The sequence below is a fragment of the Heliconius melpomene genome, chromosome 17 (genome assembly GCF_056956725.1).
Source record: "Heliconius melpomene rosina isolate 202511_hmr_F chromosome 17, ASM5695672v1, whole genome shotgun sequence".
Lineage (NCBI taxonomy): Eukaryota > Metazoa > Arthropoda > Insecta > Lepidoptera > Nymphalidae > Heliconius > Heliconius melpomene.
In genome coordinates, this window is record NC_140405.1 from 5496102 (window position 1) to 5514745 (window position 18644).

At 30.0% G+C, this 18644-nt stretch overlaps 2 protein-coding genes across 2 annotated transcripts; both read left to right on the forward strand.

Moving 5' to 3' along the window:
- Window positions 1–1582: 1582 nt before the first annotated feature.
- On the forward strand, window positions 1583–9230 carry LOC146529977 (cytochrome P450 4d2-like). The gene is made up of 10 exons (XM_085201028.1): window positions 1583–1887; window positions 3890–3999; window positions 4191–4284; window positions 5571–5756; window positions 6052–6121; window positions 6218–6344; window positions 6425–6634; window positions 7050–7293; window positions 7833–8000; window positions 8299–9230. The coding sequence occupies exons 1-10, from the start codon at window positions 1728–1730 to the stop codon at window positions 8457–8459; spliced, it is 1530 nt and encodes a 509-aa protein (XP_085057154.1). The 5' UTR covers window positions 1583–1727; the 3' UTR covers window positions 8460–9230.
- Window positions 9231–11985: 2755 nt separating this feature from the next.
- Window positions 11986–17052, forward strand: LOC146529978 (cytochrome P450 4d2-like). Its single transcript, XM_085201029.1, has 10 exons — window positions 11986–12221; window positions 12627–12736; window positions 12834–12927; window positions 13474–13659; window positions 13744–13813; window positions 13900–14026; window positions 14108–14314; window positions 14477–14720; window positions 15562–15729; window positions 16211–17052. The coding sequence occupies exons 1-10, from the start codon at window positions 12062–12064 to the stop codon at window positions 16372–16374; spliced, it is 1530 nt and encodes a 509-aa protein (XP_085057155.1). The 5' UTR covers window positions 11986–12061; the 3' UTR covers window positions 16375–17052.
- Window positions 17053–18644: the final 1592 nt, after the last annotated feature.

Genomic DNA, 18644 nt, shown 5'->3' on the forward strand with positions numbered 1-18644 from the left:
AAAAATATAAATTTTATATTTTTTGAAGAATTTTTGCACTTGAGAGAAATGTTAGTTAAACAAATATTAGAACGAATTAAAAAAAATCTGAGCTTAAATTTGGTTCCAGTGAATCCATCCATGTCTGTCTACCAACGACGTCTGCTAGGCAGACAGTTACAGACGTCGTTTGATAAGCGAGGTGACTTAAAGAGCAACAGCAACAATAACCTCATAATAATAAAATTTATGCATAAATATTGATATTACGGTTATAGGTTTTATTGCTTCAAACAATCTCTTACAGACAACCTTTGACAAAAATAAAATTACTTGTAGTAAATTAATTAATATTTAAAAAAACTAAATACGCGTGTTATTTTTATACAGAACACATTAATAGGGCGAATGTAATGAACACAAACACGATATGCTTACTAGCAGGCAGTCCAGTCGAAAAATTCAGCGAAAAGTAGGGAACGGAGTGTCTTAACACTAGGTTTCCTCTGTCGTTCCTGCTATATGCGGGACTGAAGCTGATTTAATTTACTTTTTAATCTAATCTACATTTAATTGCTAAGTTTTATGGCACAACAATTAGAATGACATAGGTTTATTACATTAATTAGTTATATATTTTATTACTTAGTTACAACTCGACCTAATAAAAGCGAGTTAATAAAGAGAAAAGGGAAATAACCTTATTACAAAAAATATAACAGATAATAATAAGTAAGCATTCAATATACTTATGAATACTCAACACACATAAATTGAAAGTAAAAAATCGTTTTTAGAAAAAGCTTTTTTTGTGTTTTAAATTTTAACTATTAATTCATAACCGCGACTTACTTGTGTAAATAAACTAGTACTAATTTGATTGCATAAAAATTGTATGCACCAAAAATAAAGAAATATTTTAATCGACTGGTGGACACAACGTATAGGCGATGAATACAAATTATCTTGTACATAAAATAAACATATTTTTCTTATATTTATTGGTGATTTAAAATAAAAAAATATTAAATATTTATTCGGTTTTACATTATTTTTATTATTAGCTTTACACTGTATCTCGCACATAGCAGGATAGGCAAAGGGAACCTGGGAACTGCGTGCTTATTTCCAATTTCCGCCTAATTCTGAAGGCATTGCGTGTTGTGTGACAGAACTCAAAAGTCACTAAAGCGAGAAAATGAAAATAATAAATATTTCATTTCCTCGAGTAGGAATCGAACTTATAATCCGTCGAGTTTACAGTCTCACGCTTATGCCCCTGCGCCGATCATTGGTGCTCATCGCTTATGAGTGCAGGTCCCATACCTTATAGTACCGTCATAATAATTTAATATAAATAAATTCGTTTTAATAAAAAAATCGCTAAAAAAATATCTCTTAATTTAAGGTTCAAATAATAAAATGTAGTTAAGTTTAACTGTATTTAATTAATTATTAACTTTAATATACTACTATTTTAGAAGGAAAATAGGAAAGAATAAAGGTACAGCGACTGAGAAATAAGTGGTAAGGGTAGCGTGCCTTTACTATATATACCACGTAATAAAATAAAGGCATCGCAAATATAAAGTTAGCGCGTCTTTAAACAATTCTTATAGTATTTCGATAAGGCTCGATAGCAAAAGATATATATTTCGTGCTCAGATGTATTCCATGCGCTTAAGATTTTAAATTTTAACTTTTACACATATCCAGTTAATTTTGTGAAGTTATATATTAGTATAAAAATGTTTTTCTTATTGTTAGTGGTTGTCATTATAATTTTAATATTGATCCAAGATTTGGTCAAGAAACGTGGGTACAAATGGAAGAAGCTTTCAGAATTTCCCGGTGATACACCCTTACCTTTGATCGGGAATGTCTTTGACATTGGATTCGATGCAGACGGTAATAAATTTTAATATGTTTAATGTACTTTTTTACAAAACTTGTAAAAAAATTAACGCAACGGAATTTAAACCTGCGCCTCGTGTAAGCCGTCCAAGTTCTGTGCTCACTAAGCCATACGTTATTCATATTGATAGGATCTCTGTGGGGGATATTTACAAATTTCCTCTCTAATAGATAGTAATTGCTTAGAATTATCATTTAACAAGAGAGCTACGCTAAGTTCAAACTTTTATATATTTCCAAAGTGTTATCCAAATATTTTACCTTAGAAATATTTGTTTAATGTTATTCTATTTATTGAAAGTAAATTATAATAATATTTATATTTAAAATTAATATTAATTATTAAATTATTTCTTTTCAATTTTATAATGTTCAAAGAAAGAAATAATTTATTAAGAAATAATATAATTTATGTAAAGTATTATTACATCTGTGAATTCTTTGTGCAACGCAATGTCTCTATTAATAAATACATTACTTTTTAACTACCCTAGTAATTTATATTGTAATATTATTTTAGAATCAATAAAAATATAGATACCTTAATATTTTTAAATTTCTTTTTTATTTTATAGTGCTTCTCTAAAAGTTTTAAAATTTAACAATAGTAATTACACATATTATTTATTATATTTATTTTGAAAATTGTAATATTATTTTAGAATCAATAATAAATTAATTTTTAACAAAAACAAAAACCGACTTCTAACAACGAACTAAAAAGTGAAAAATAATTATATAAAGATTTTATAATTTTGAAGTCGGTGCCAAGTAAAACAAACAGGCTTAGTAATTAGATATTGTAGTAAGGGTGTTGTAGCATTAGTTTGACACCGACTTCAAAATTATAAAATCTTTATATAATTATTTTTCACTTTTTAGTTCGTTGTTAGAAGTCGGTTTTTGTTTTTGTTAAAAATTAATTTATTTTACGATTTTTAGTGATGAGTAGATCTTAAAATGATGCTTCTTGAACGAGTGGTGATGGTGGTGGTAGTGGTTGTCAACGAGTGGTTGTGATTGTTCTATGTAAAACTTCATTTAATTAGCTATTATTTTTGTGCAAAGTTACATTTTGGTATATTGACAAGAACAAACATAAAAAGTATTCGGGTGAATTCGGAATCTCCCTTTTTTGAAGTTGGTTGAAAATGAGAACATCCTCTTTTTTGAGATTGGTTGAAAAGAAATGCAACGATCAGGAATCTCACTTCTGACATCAATTTAAAAAGTTTTTGCTTGTAACTATTACAGTATAATCATTTTTTTTTCAAACTTTCTCAATTTTCACCGGATTCCATAATTGGAACCTAACCAAACTTTCACCAAATTATCCTTGAAGTGTATCCTTTCAAATAAAAAAAGAACCATCAAAATCGGTTAGCGCGACATTGAGTTATTCGGCTATTTGTCGCGCACATACCTAATGCAAATTTAAGACTTATGTGATTTTCTCATAGATACCATTGTCAGACAGGGACCAAAAAAAATGGGACCATTCGGGTAGCTTCACCTTTCAAATAAAAAAAAAATTTTCAAAATCGGTCCACCCAGTCAAAAGTTATGAGGTAACAAACATAAAAAAAAAATAAAAAAAAAAAAAAAATACAGTCGAATTGATAACCTCCTTTTCTTACAGAAGTCGGTTAAAAATATAGATACCTTAATATTTTTAAATTTCTTTTTTATTTTATAGCGCTTCTCTAAAAGTTTTAAAATTTAACAATAGTAATTACACATATTATTTATTATATTTATTTTGAAAACATAAAAAAGTAATAAATAAAAGTAAATAACGTAGCGGGATTTGAACCCGCGCTTAGCTAGCTATCAACATTGAACGATGAAGTATGGAATATAGTAATAAAACATGTAGCTTATTATAATTTCATAAATAAAATTATAGATTTAAGATCTATAAATTTATTTATGAAATTAGAATCTCTTATTAAAATTGTAAAACCAATAATCAACGCGCGTTGTAATTTTTTTGTAGAAGCATCTGTAATATTAATTAAAATGTGGGAAAGGCACGGAAAACAAAATTTCCGTGTGTCTGTTGGATCCGAGGACTGGCTCATGCTTAGTGAACCTGAAGATATTAAGGTGATATATTATATATTTACTTGAGAAATATTTTAAAATTACTTACTAACCATCTATTGAGAAATAATTAAATATTTGTAATTAATTATGAAATTAATGTCAGTATTAAGTTTTATATTTATACGCAATTTAACTCATAACTTATGTTTACTTGTAAATGATTAAATTTTACCAAAGATTTCTTTTTTTAGATACTTCTTAATGACAATTTTGAACTTTCAAAACCTTTAGAGAGAAATGCGTCCATGAAACCATTCTTCGGCTGCTCTGTATCTTCTTCTGTGGGTAAGATATTACATAAATACATTGTTTAGTAAGCTGTTTACTACATGTATATATTTACGTTTAAAGTTCTGTTAATTTTTTCAATTTCTGATATTTCTCTCTTTTTATATTTTTAAATAGAATTCAAACACTAAATTGATTGTATTAGAATATAAAGAGACAATATTATCTTTACAATTATATTGAGTAACTTGCAAAACCAACTAGAAATGTTATTGTGAATGTTTACTCGTATTTACAAAAAAAATTTAAATGGGTTAGTGATCATCTAAGTCAACACAATCAAAAGATAAAGGCATTAATACATCGTTTTTGCTGCATTTTGTATGAAATTTGACACAAAATTATAATAAATATACTGAACAAAATCTAAAAAGTGAAAATTTATAGGTATTTTATAGAAAAAAATAATTACAAACTTATAACTGTATATAACTGTATATCATTTCATACAAAATGCGTGCATACGCCCGCAAACTTATACTTCACAATGACCTACAATTCTGAAATTTGTACGGAACCCTCGATGGGCGAGTTCGACTTGCACTTTTTTTTTACATATATTTTAATGTCGAATTCAGACATAGAAGCAAAAAAAATATAATTAATAATATACTGAAGATTAGTTTAAAAACATAAAAATATTGTACAAATTAATTTATTTAATTTTAGCCGAAAATAATATTTTCAAACATTCTATCATAATTATTTATTTTGTTTTATATTTTTATAATATCTTGACTGAATTTTTTGTCGGATTTTTTACTAATTAAGAATAGTTAATTCAGAATAAAAGAGCTTTACGCTGTATCTCGTACGTACTTATCTCGTATATCTGCGTAAGTGCAGGTATTACGTGCTGTCTACCGTGAAAGTAAATGAGCCCGAATTGAACCCCCAACCCCGGGTGATTGGTAATATAATACAAGACGTAATTTTCAATTAATGTTACCCATATAGTATACACTGCATTTTTTCAATATCCGGGGTATTGGCAAATTAAAAACATTTCTAAATATCCGACCCCATAGATATTTCGGATTCAACAGTAGCCTACTTGTTGCCCCACAATTCCTTTTATCTTTAAGTGAAAGCCCCATAAAAATCGGTTGTGCAGTTCCAGAGATTAGCTTGTACAAACAGAAAGATAGACAGACAATATTTTAAATTTGTTTTTATGATGTTTTAGTATCTGCATAGACTTGAAAAAACGAGTTTTCTAAAATCACACATAGACTTACTTTAATTTAATTTTTATGTCTTGCTAAAATATATCAACATTTTAGGAGAAAGGTGGAAAACAATTAGAAAGTTGATGACACCAAGTTTTCACTTTAAAAGTTTGAAACGAGCTGCTGATGACTACAGCAAACATATTGACTCGCTCTTTGAGATCATAGATTCTTATGAAGGCAAGAGTCCTGTCAATATATACACATACATAAAACCGTACATTCTCGATATGTTAACCGGTAAGTACCATCCTTTAACCTAGTGTTAATAGTGTTTGACAGACTGTAAATGTGATTAGTTGTGGGTTCGATCCCCAGTCGTGAAAATGAAGTATTTATTAAATTTGATATTTTTATTTCGTCGCTCTGGTGTCGAGATAAAACGCGGTGTTGAGTTCCGCCACTGCCTTGAAAAGTTCAGCGATGTGGAGAATGGAGTGTCTTAACACTAGGTTCTCTCCGCCTACCCTGCTATGTGCGGGTTACAACGTGAAGCTGATAAAAAGATGCATTATAAAAATAATTATAATTTCAGTTAACCTATTTGGAGTTCATATGAATTATCTTAAAAATCGTGAGCAGCCATATGTTAAATCCACCAAAGAGTGAGTAAAATACCTACTCTAAATGTAGTGTACATTATAAGTAAGTGTAACGATAATAGTTACTATGATAATATTATTTCTTTTTTTCTCTTCCAGTATGATTAAGATCATAACATATAATTACTTCTCCTACTGGAGAAATAATAAATACTTAGTTAGATTAACTCCATTGCACACTAAAATGCAGAATATAATTAAAGATATCAGACAAAACAGTACAGACGTGAGTATCAATTATTTTTGTGTATTAATGAGTTACAGTATTATATTTCCCATTTTGTTATAAACATTTAAATATTACAGATAATTGCGAAAAGAAGAAAAATCTTAAATAAAATAATAGAAGAAACCAAAAGCAACAATAAAAATATCGACATGGACTATGATACTTTCATTGAGGACAAACTTTCTGGGGGGTGCCTGTTGGATAGACTTATATTAAGCATATCGCCTAACGGTGATCCTGTAAAGGATAGAATGATTAATGACGAAATAACATTAACCTTATTTACTGTAATTATAATTTTTATTTCTCACTAATTATTTTTATTTCAAGGTAGGACTAATTCCATAGAACGGATTCAGTTTTTTTAATTCATAGTTATTAATATAATTACATATTTTTTTATAATTGAGAATAATTAACAATATAATATTTTTTAACGTATTTTAATTTTATTCTAGTTCATCATTATTACAATGAAGGTTTCGTTGTTTGCAACATAAATTTGTAAATTTTTCATAAACTATATTTTATCTATTCTTCCATTTCTATTCTATTTTTCCATTTCTTCGCCACTCAACAAGCAGTGCCTCCAGAATTCGGCGGAAAGTGGGCAACGGAGTGTCTTAACACTAGGTTCCCCCTGCCTACCTTGCTGTATGTGAGAAACGGCGTGAATCTAGTTTTATATTTTATCTATCTTAGGGGCATTTAACAACATCAATGACGATGTGCAACGCAATGTACCTGATGTCATTGTACCCAGAAGAGCAACAGAAAGTTCTAGATGAACAGAAGGCTATATTTGGTAAAGACTTCAACAGACAAGCGACCACACAAGATTTAAATGACATGAAATATCTTGAAGCGTTCATAAAGGAGACTATAAGATTCATTCCTACAGTTCCCAGAATTGGAAGACAGCTACAAAATGACTTAAAGTTATCTGGTTAGTATTTACATTCAAAAAGTATTTTATTTTATCTTAACTACAATTAGCAATTTTACTAACGGTATTTTTTTTCTTGTAGATTATTTCAGCCAGAAACCAAAAAATATACCTATAATATTTTTTCTCAGCTTCGTCATCTGTATTCCGCTGTATCCCGCACGTAACTAGTTAGACAAAAGGAACCTGGGAACCTAGTGCTAAGACACTCCGATCCGATTAAGACACTTCCATTCCCCATTGTACGCTAACTCTTTGATTAATTCGTGTTCGTGGTTCGATCGTGTTGAGTGGCGAAACTTAACGCCGCACTTTGCCTCGTTTTCTCAAGGGGGAATCAAACCTACAACCTGTCACGTTTACAGTCGCACGAAATAAATAAGCTCCTCACACAAACATAAACAGACAGCACAGTACACAGTAGGGTAGGCAAAGAAAAACTAGTGTAGACACTCCATTCTCCACTTTCTGCCGAATTCTGGATTGCGTGTTGAGCCACAAAAAACACATTATTGACATTCATTATACTATTGTTTAAGATGGTCGAGTAGCTCCTGCTGGAACGTCTGTAATTGTTTTCTACAATGGCGCTGCTAGGAATCCCAGGACTTATACAGAACCAGAAATATTCAAGCCTGAGAGATTCTTTGAGCCTATGCATCCATTTGCTTTCGTTCCTTTCAGTGCTGGACCAAGGAACTGCGTAGGTGAGTGCTACACGTATACTTTTTTGTAGTTCAATGATGAGAGCTATATCTAGTAGTGGGTAAAATAGTTAAGAAATATATTTGACACAATAAATATTTTTCCAATACTGGAGTGTTCCAATAAATCATTAGTTATTATTAAAAAATAATAATTAAATTTCTAAAAACATTAAAAACAAACTTTCAAACCTATATTTTTTTTGTCAATATACCTACTGAATGTACGAAATCTTTTAACGTTGATTAATATTATTAATTAAATTAAATATAGCCTTATATATATAATTCTTTGTTTTAGCCTTCCGTTATGCGTGGATTGCTCTGAAGGCCACCTTATCAAATTTTGTACGAAGGTATGAAATTCTTCCTGGTCCTGAACCCAAGTTTGCCATCCGTATGGTTACTGAATCTACAAACGGATTACATCTACACTATAAGAAGAGAGATATATGTGTTTAAATTGAATTAAAGTAAAAAATAATATTTTTGCTTATACTATATCAGTAGATAATGATAAAAAATATATTTAGTTACATTAATATTTTCGTTTGAAGTTACTTTATATATTATACTTAGATTTTTTTTTATTTAAAAAAAAAACATAGAAATTGGATGTGTCTTTAATATTTTTTTGTAAATACTGTCTTTATGTTATGTTAATCTTGTTTTAATTAGTGAATAAATTAATTTTATCAAAAATCTTGTTTAAATGCTTTGCCAAATTTTTTGTAATCGCTTACAGATAATTACAGAGTTACGTTACATCTACAACTTAGTTTTTATGATAACAAAGGAGGACATTTACATAGGATTTTTATTAGTTTTAATATACTTTAAAAGCTGACTAAAAGACGATGGTGCTTTTAAAAAAAAAATTTTTGATCTAATATACATATTGTACGTTAAATATGTACACCTTATAAAATCATTAGGGTTTTCTAATTGATATATAGTCGTCGTGAGTGTGAATTGCTATTAATATTATGTTATAAGAACGTACTTTCTTCTTTGGTGTAGTTAAAGGGAATACAACTTTGTAAATATTTGTAAGCCACAAATAGTGATTTTTACATAAGGCAACTGTTACGATTGTAAAGTGAAATGATAACCAATATTTTTATTTTCTATGAATAAGCTTCCCATGAAAATATATGTATTCATTTACGTTTTACTCACCATCATGGTTTTAAACTGGTTATATAAATAAATATTACCTTAATACGAATGCTTTTGTAATTTTATTTTATCTTAAACTTTTTAATATGACAAGGGTAACTGTTACGATCATTTCAAACTATTGACTTAAAAATATTTTAAACGCAAAATTTATTAATCTCTTAATATTTGAAATATAAAGAGTTATAAATATTATAAGAATAAAAGATAGAGTAAAGCTACTCAAAATATCACAAAGCCTAATAAAATAGCAAAAACACAGTTTAGTAATTCTTTGTATGTTCACCAGGTTCTATCAGATTTTATATTTTTTATTCAGGTTCTATCAGATTAGATTCTGGCATAAACATATTAATTATGTATGTGATAAACTAAGATCATTTGAACTGTCAATCGTGGACCGTAACTCAAGAGGTGACTAGCAAATTAGCAACCAGCCAACACTCAATGGAGAGAAGCATGCTTAACATGAAGAAATTTTTAGAATGAAAATGAAAAGCTAGGTAATTAGAAACAAGACAAAAGCTATTGATATGACAGTAAAAATTAGAAGGCAGGAAGGCAAGGAAGTGGAGATGGGCAGGGCACTTAGCAACAACAAGTAGCAAGAATTACGTGGCACAGAGTGTCTCAGGAAAGAGCAAAATGGAAAAGGTTGAAAGAGGCCTTTGCCGACTGGCAGATGGATCTGCAGAAAATAAAGAAACAAAAAATATTAAATTAATTTTAAATATTTATTAATATTATTAGGAAATCAAAGACCTAAATACGAGAACAGAGCCGCCACCTTAGTACCTAAAAGATATAATTATGTATACTCTTTAGAGTAACCTCTAAAGAGTGCATAACAGCATGATCATATCTCCATGAGGATAAAGAATGATAAATATCAGGGTCAGTTATTTAATTATCAGATCTGGTTTTATAGTAGTAAATTAATTAATTCATTCAAATTGACAAATGTTTCATAATGAACGTTAAATAAAAACAACTAAATCGATATTAGATATTAATACTACAAAACTTACAGACAAACCAACCGAGTTCTATACAATGCCCTCATTAACAATTTTTCAAATATATTTCCATGTACAGATACCGATGAGTTACGATTTTATTACAAGTATAGATAAGTTGATGTTATTTCAAAACAATTAAATATCCTTATGGGAATGCCACCTAAGATTTTTATTATTTTTTATAGATTTTTATATTTTAAATTATTATAAAATATTTTTTATATAATTTTTACTCTAGAAATCATAAGAGATTAATAAACACTCATTAGATGTTAAAACAGGAGCGTAATTCAGTGTATTAAGTGAATAATTTAGTAGTTAAAGCGGGCGAAGCCGCGAGCAAGTTGCAGGTTTTTAGCCGATTTGAAAAAAGGAGGCTATCAGTTTTATGATTGCGTTACCTTATAAGTTTATTTTTTAATAAAACAGTTTCGTCCCCCATATTTCTCTGCCTTATTTCAGTATGTGTGTATTGTTTTTTTACTTCTAATAATTCATTTATTATCTCTAAAAAATCTGTAGAGGATTGAATATCATTAATCTGATTTTTAATATATTATATTTTGCATATTTGTAAAATCGACAAATAACTTTTCTATATCATTTCGAAATTTAATAAGTTTGTTGTTTTTTTGTGTTTTAGTATCGTGTAATTAGCTATAAATATTCGAAAAATACAGTTATTTTAAAATTACAGACGCTTCAATATTATTTATATATATAACTAGTGGGCCCGGACGCGGCTACGCCCGCGAAAATATAAGCCTAAATAATTAAAATAAGTTAAAAAATAATAATAAGTGGAGATTTATTATTAGAACAAATGTCTGAGTAACCGAAATGAACAAACAAAAGAAGTAAAAGTAACTAAAGGAAATTCTTCATATTAGAAAAAGTACCTAAAGTTTGCCGTGCGCGCGTATTAAACATTTTTCTATATTAAATAATTATTAATTATTGCGAATATAATCAATATTAAATAAAATCCTAAATGATTAAAATTACGAAATTTTAAGTGTATAACATCGGTATAGATAACCGAACTGAGATAAATTAATTATAAGCAGCAAATAATTACATAAAAAATAATAGTAATTCCAAAATATATAAAAATTTACAAAACCATCAAAGTCATCTGCCCGTTCGCGTCGGTCATACCACACGTAGGCTAGGTCATTCCGAATCAGTAACATCTCCTTATTTATTAGAATGTTATACAGTAAACTATAATTTCCATCAAGATGAAATGCTAAAAGTGACTATTATATTTATTTTCATAAGGATGAATATCAAATTATAGAAATCATCTAATTTTTGTTAATATATACAAATCTATATCGGCGTACGCCATGTATGCATTAAGCAAACTCACTTTGGGTGACGTTTTCTTAAAACAACAAACTTTGCAAGCCGTTGCTTAGCAACGCGTAGCGACGATTGTTATTAACATGGCGGAATAAATTGCTTGTCAAATTAATTATTTTAATATATTGGTATATATCGAAAATATTACAAATATGAGAAAAAAAAAGTATCCTATGTTCATCCCGGGACCCTCAAGTATCTCTATATGAGTATTTTATCACAATTAAATTAGCAGTTTGGCCCTGATTGCGTAAAAGACAGACAGACAGACAGACAGACAGACAGAGTTACTTTCGAATTTATAATATAGGTATGGATAGACACCAATATAGTCACGGCAAACATGAAGTGTGCTAAAGTTTAAAGAAAACTGCATTATTTCGATAAGGCTCGAGAGCAAAAGATATAAATTGCGCGCGCTGATAATCTCCATGCACTTAAGATGTTAAATTTGAACTTTATACATATCCAATAAATTGTGTGTATAAGTAAAATTTTAAAATGTTTTTCTTATTGTTAGTGTTATTCGTTATATCTTTAATATTGATCCAAGATTTTGTCAAAAAACGTGGATACAGATGGCAGAAGCTTTCAGAGTTCCCTGGTGATACACCCTTACCTTTGATCGGGAATGGTCTCGATCTTGGATTTGATGCAGACGGTAAAAAATATTTATTTCAATTTGTTAACATTTTTGTATTTATTAAAATTAAATTGTAAATAATATTTTTATAAATAATTATTTTATTTAACTCTAGCGCCCCGTTCGCGCTTTCGCGCGTTTGAACTGCACGGTTATTTAAATTCGCGCCCTCAGCAATAACGGCTCGTTGCTTGGATGGCATCGCCCCCCCTTCTTCGCTCACGCGAGCCACGCTTTTTAGGCACTTTATGACGTTCCATTGAAGTCAATCTTATCGTGGTAACTTTTAAACAATTCGTCCAAATTACGTATAGTCACACATAGAACATTTGGACGTGAGACAAAATGTAAACAAAGAAAATATAGTTTCTCCAACTTTTATTCCGCTTTCCGCAATAATTAATCCGAGGGTTTTTTTTATAGAAGCGTTATTAAAATTAATTAAAATTTGGGAAAAGCATGGAAAACAAAATTTCCGTATGTCTGTTGGATCTGAGGACTGGCTCATGCTTTGTGAACCTGAAGATATTAAGGTGATATTTTATATAATTATTAAAGAAAAAATTTCGTCTGTTCACAAAAGTTAATTTGATGAAATTATTTAAATTTTATAAACAGGTTTTTTTTTAGGTTCTTCTAAACGACAATTTTGAACTTTCAAAACCGACGGAGAGAAACATAGCCATGAATCCATTCTTTGGTAACTCTGTATCTTCATCTGAAGGTAAAATATTACATAAATATATAGTTAAGTTAGGTGTTAATATTAATTTATATGTTCACTTTAATAGTTCTGTTGATTTCTAAAAATGTTTTGGGACACGCTGAATCGTTCCCCGCTATACAAGTCGATTTATCTCTTCAGGGTAGGGGTAGCTTTTTATTCTAAAAAAACTCCACTACCTCTCATTAATTCTCAATTACTATCTAACGAAGAACGAACGAACGAAGGTGTAGGACCTCACCTACACGAATATTGTAACCACCTATTTTACTTTATTTTATATTTTAAAAGCCTTAAAAGGGGAGTGAAATTTGATATTAAAGCCGCTAGTTCAAATGAGGTATCATATTATGAAAGGGTAATGGCTAAGCTAAGCTTAAATTCCATAATAAGCTCGAAACCCTCAATTGTTGTACGGAACCCTCGGTGGACGAGCTTGACTAGCGCTATATATTTATTGTGAATTTTAAGAAAATAAATTTTAACTGTACTATGATAAACCTGATAGTCACATAAGGAGAAATATAAAATGTACCATTTTTTTAGGAGAAAGGTGGAAATTGATGAGAAAGCTGATGTCGCCATCTTTTCAATTTAAAACTTTGGACCGAACTGCAGACGACTTTAGCAAACATATTCAGTCGCTTTTTGAGATCCTAGATACTTATGAAGGCAAGAGTCCCGTCAATATATACACATATTTGAAGCCGTACATGCTCGATATGTTAAGCAGTAAGTACCATCCTTTAACCATATATTGTGTTAAAATATTAAATGTATGAAGTGGGTAGGTTCTAAAACTCATTACAATTTCAGTTAATCTTTTTGGAGTTCACATGAATTACCTTAAAAACCGTGAGCAACCATTTATTAAGACCGGCAGAATGTAAGTAAAATATTGTAAATGTAGTCTACATTATTATTCTGTAAGAAGCTAATAGATAATATATATTTTTTTCTCTTTTTACACAGATTGGTTAAGCTTGTAACATATAATTTCTTCTCCTTCTGGAGAAATAATAAATACTTAGTTAGATTTACTCCATTATATACTAAAATGCAGAATGTAATTAAAGCTATCAAACAAAACAGTACAAACGTGGGTATCAACTATTTTCATGTTTTAATGTGTGAAAGTGTTATTTTTCTCTTATTTCTTCATAATATTTACATATTACAGATAATTGCACAAAGAAGAAAATTCTTGAACAATATGATAGAAGCTAAGAATAATAATAAGAATATCGACATGGACTACGATACCTTCATTGAAGACAGCCTTGATGGGGGGTGCTTGTTGGACAGACTTATACTCAGCGTGTCGCCTAACGGTGATCCTATGAAAGATGAGATAATTAATGAAGAAGTAACATTAGCCTTATTTAGTGTAATTATTTTTTTTCTCAATAACTACTTTTAATTCGATGTATATCTAATTCTATAAGCAGAGCTCATTTAGTTTTTTAATTCATTACTTATTTTATTAATCATAATTAGGAATATAATATTTTTGACCTGTTTCAATCTAATTCCATATTTTATTCATTAGGGGCATATAACAACATCAATGACTTTATGCAACGCAATGTACATGATGTCATTGTACCCAGAAATGCAACAGAAAGTTCTAGATGAACAGAAGGCTATATTTGGAAAAGACTTCAACAGACAAGCGACTACACAAGATTTAAATGACATGAAATACCTTGAAGTGTTTATTAAAGAGACTATGAGGTTCATTCCTATAATTGCCATAATTGGAAGACAACTGAAAAACGATTTAAAGTTATCTGGTTAGTATTTACAGAATTACAGGAAAAAAATGATTGCAATTTAAGAAACGGTTATTTTTTAAATTATTTCAACCAGCAGGCAAAAAATATACTCATGTATCAGGGGGATAGGAAGAGGGAACCTACTATTAAGACACTCCGTTCTTCACTTCGTTCAAATTTTTCTAGGCATTGCGTGTTGAGTCGCGGAACTCAACACTGAGCTTTTGCTTTGGTACCAGAGCGAAGAAAATGAAAATATTAATAAATAATAATTTATCCCCCCGAGTGTGAATTAAACTACCACTGTCGCGTTATAGTCACACCCTGCGCCACGACGTCCTCTATTATGTATATATTAACTACTAGCGGACCCGGACGCGGCTACGCCTGCTTGAAATATAAGAATATAATTTCTATATAAATATAATATCAATCTAGATGAAATGCTAAAAGTGACTATTATATTTATTTTCATAAGGATGAATATCAAAATGATGCGGTAACGAACGCGTCGTACGTACGTAGCGACGACGGTTGTTATTAACATGGCAGAATAAATTGCACGTCAAATTAGAAAGTATTTTAATTTATTAGTACATATGTGTAATGTAATGTTATATAGCCTATAGCACTTCTAAAGAATGCAGCTTTCATATAAAACAAAAACAAAGTAAATCGGACCAGTAGATCCAGAGATCTTAGCGTTCAAACAAACAAACAAACAAACAAACAAACAAACAAACAAACAAACAAACAAACAAACAAACAAACAAACAAACAAACAAACAAACTCTTCCGCTTTATTATATTAGTATAGATATATTTTTCGTTATATTTAACGGTACTATTGTTGTTTTAGATGGTCGAGTAGCTCCTGCTGGAACCTCTGTAAATATTTTCTACAATGCCGCTAACAGAAATCCCAGGATTTATACAGAACCAGACAAATTCATGCCTGAGCGATTTTTTGAGCCAATGCATCCATTTGCTTTCATTCCTTTCAGTGCCGGACCAAGGAACTGCTTAGGTCAGTACTACATGAATATTTTTAACTTGTACTATGTCTGAAACAATTGACATTGGTTAGAGTTTCGCGTTCATTGACAGTTCAATGATGAGACCCATCCCCCAGCAGTATTAAAACTGCTAATTCAAGTGAGATGAAAGGCCGGTAGAGAAACTAAGCTTGAATCCTGCTGGAACCCTCGGTGGGCAAGCCCGACTCGCGCTTGTCCGATTTTATTTTCTATATCTAGGACTACTTGCAGTTCGTGTTTATGTTTCAATAGTCCATTGCAGTTCCACGCCATTAATGTGTCAAATGTACCGATGAATATCCAGTCTTTGGTTGAATAGTTATTGGTACACTTGACACATCTAGGTGAAGGTCACACACAAGGTCACACATCTAGGTCCATTGAAAATATAAACTATACTTTCAAACTTATATCTTTTATCAATATATTTAATCTATTAAGGTTTTTTAATACATATGCCATTTATTTTAGCTTTCCGTTATTCGTGGATTGCTCTGAAAGCCACTTTGTCAAATATTGTACGAAGGTATGAAATTCTTCCTGGCCCTGAACCCAAATTCGCCTTCCGTGTGATTACTGAATCTACAAACGGAATACATCTATATTACAAGAAGAGAAATACTGTATGTGCTTAAATTACATCAAAGAAGATAATTTCGTTACGTCGATAATTTCGCGTCTGTACCTGTTACGCGTTTTGTATTTGGACTTTTTTTGTACTTTTTTTAAATACTGTATTATTTATGATATTAATATTTCTGTATAATTTCTGGTTATCAGAATTCTTTTGTGAATGCTCTGTCAAATTTAAGTACCGATGACCGTTGGGGTAAGCACGTTCTAGAGTGGAGACCCCGCCTCGGCAAGCGTAATGTAGGACGTCCTCCAGCTAGATGGGGTGACGATATTCGCAAAGTGGCGGGCAACGGCTGGATGCGAAGAGCTGAAGATCGAGCTCTTTGATTCGATTGGAGAGGCTATATCCAGCAGTGGACGAGGACAGGCTGATGATGATGATGATGTATGTATCAATTGAGCAAAAAAGGAGGAAAACGTAAATACTTATCTGTAATAAGATATCATTCTAATTATTTATCCAGGTCAAACCGATTGAAAACAGAATTACTCATATTGATAGTCGATATGTTAACCTTACCGGCTTCTCATTTAATTATCATAATATGCGATTATCGGCGTAATCGATTTATCATATTAAATTGTTTCATACAGTAAATATTGGATATACTTTGTCTATAGCAGTTACATAAATTATTTATTTATTTTAATTTTAATTTATTTTAAGGGTAACCATTTTTTTTGAGATTTTTTTTTTACAAAAAAATTGACTTAATATAAATATTGTACGTTAAATATGTACTTATTTGTTATATAATTTTTAAGCTGTTATAATTGGTATAAAGTCCTTGTGTGTGTGTCCTGTAAAAGTGTAGGGAATACCGTCTCCCATGATAGAGAGACATTGTAAAACGTGTTTCACGGTTTTTTAGAATTTACCCCCTAAGGGTGCCAATAAGGGGTTGAAAGTTCGTATGGAAAAATCTTTAAATCGCCACCGATAGAATCTTTGTTAGCCACTAATAATGATGTTCACATAATAACACCAAAACCAACTCTTACTCGTAAGATTAGAAAGTTAAAATTAAAACCAAAAAATGTTTTTCATAATTAAGCTTCCTTATAAAACTAAAATTCATACATTATATTATTCACCATAATGACATTGTACATTACACTGGTTTTTCAAATAAATTTTATTTTAGTACAAAAGCTTTTATAATTTTCTTTCATCTTAACCCTTTTAATACGACAAAGTTAACAGTAACAATAATCTCAAGATAATCGTCTTCCTTGTGTTAAAGTTAAAATTTCAAACATTGCAAAGAAGTCATCGCTAAGAATTTAATGGTGTAATTAAGAAGCTTATTCATCAGATGTTTTTAAATTATATTTATTTTTTCTGGGAAAGTAAAAACATTTAATAAAAATGCTTACTTTAATATTATATAAATAAAAGATAGAGCAACGTTACCCAAAAGTCTACTAAGCGTAATAACACAGCGAAAACAGAGTTTAGTAATTCCCAGTTAATTCAGGTTCTAACAGCACCAGGGTCAGTATTTAAAGGCTCAATTTCTTTTGTGTAATTACTGTGTGAAGGTTCATATATAGGTAGCGAGCTAACATAGCTAACCGGCAGGTAGGACTACGGGTTCGGAATTTAAGTGATCTTATTTGGTACTAGTTACGCGATAGAGACGCTACATGTTCTCCAAGCGTGTTGCGAATCAGCAATGTTTATCCGTACCTCGTCTAATTATTACTACGGTTTCTATATATATATATATATATATATATATGTTGGCTTTCATTTGATTAGTTTTTCTATGAGAAAGATATTTGTGTATAAATCTTACGTAATGCAAAAAATAAAAATAAATTTTGCAAGGATTTTTAAGATGAGACAACGACAATTTATAATTATTTAATATGTTATAATTCTGTATAGTAATTAAATTTCATGTTTAGATACATGCCTTCTAACAGTTTTAAAAAAATAATACGACATTACCATTCTTATGAAAAATCGCTAGCTATAATCATTCTTTTTATATAATTATTCTTCGATAACAGATTTGTAATTATTTGATGTGGAAGTTGTGTAACTGTTCCGATCCGACGGGATATACTTCGTATCTCTGTGTTTATTCAGAAACCTAAAAAAATAAAAGCTCCAATGTTATAAATTAAACCGAATTTCATTAAAATATTAACATTTTATTTATATTACATCCTTCCTCACTTTAAAGATAATATTTATTTGATATATTTAATGAAACGTGCATGCCCGCTGAGCCCCTTTATATTTCATTTAAGCACTCAAACA

Excerpts from the sequence above, each read along its gene's own strand:
- LOC146529978 (XM_085201029.1), top strand. The coding sequence starts at position 12,062 with ATGTTTTTCTTATTGTTAGTGTTATTCGTTATATCTTTAATATTGATC. Across the intron at positions 13,814-13,899 it reads TTTATTAAGACCGGCAGAAT|ATTGGTTAAGCTTGTAACAT; the intron begins GTAAGTAAAATA and ends CTTTTTACACAG. Across the intron at positions 15,730-16,210 it reads CGGACCAAGGAACTGCTTAG|CTTTCCGTTATTCGTGGATT; the intron begins GTCAGTACTACA and ends CATTTATTTTAG.
- LOC146529977 (XM_085201028.1), top strand. The coding sequence starts at position 1,728 with ATGTTTTTCTTATTGTTAGTGGTTGTCATTATAATTTTAATATTGATC. Across the intron at positions 4,285-5,570 it reads CTCTGTATCTTCTTCTGTGG|GAGAAAGGTGGAAAACAATT; the intron begins GTAAGATATTAC and ends TCAACATTTTAG. Across the intron at positions 5,757-6,051 it reads CATTCTCGATATGTTAACCG|TTAACCTATTTGGAGTTCAT; the intron begins GTAAGTACCATC and ends TTATAATTTCAG.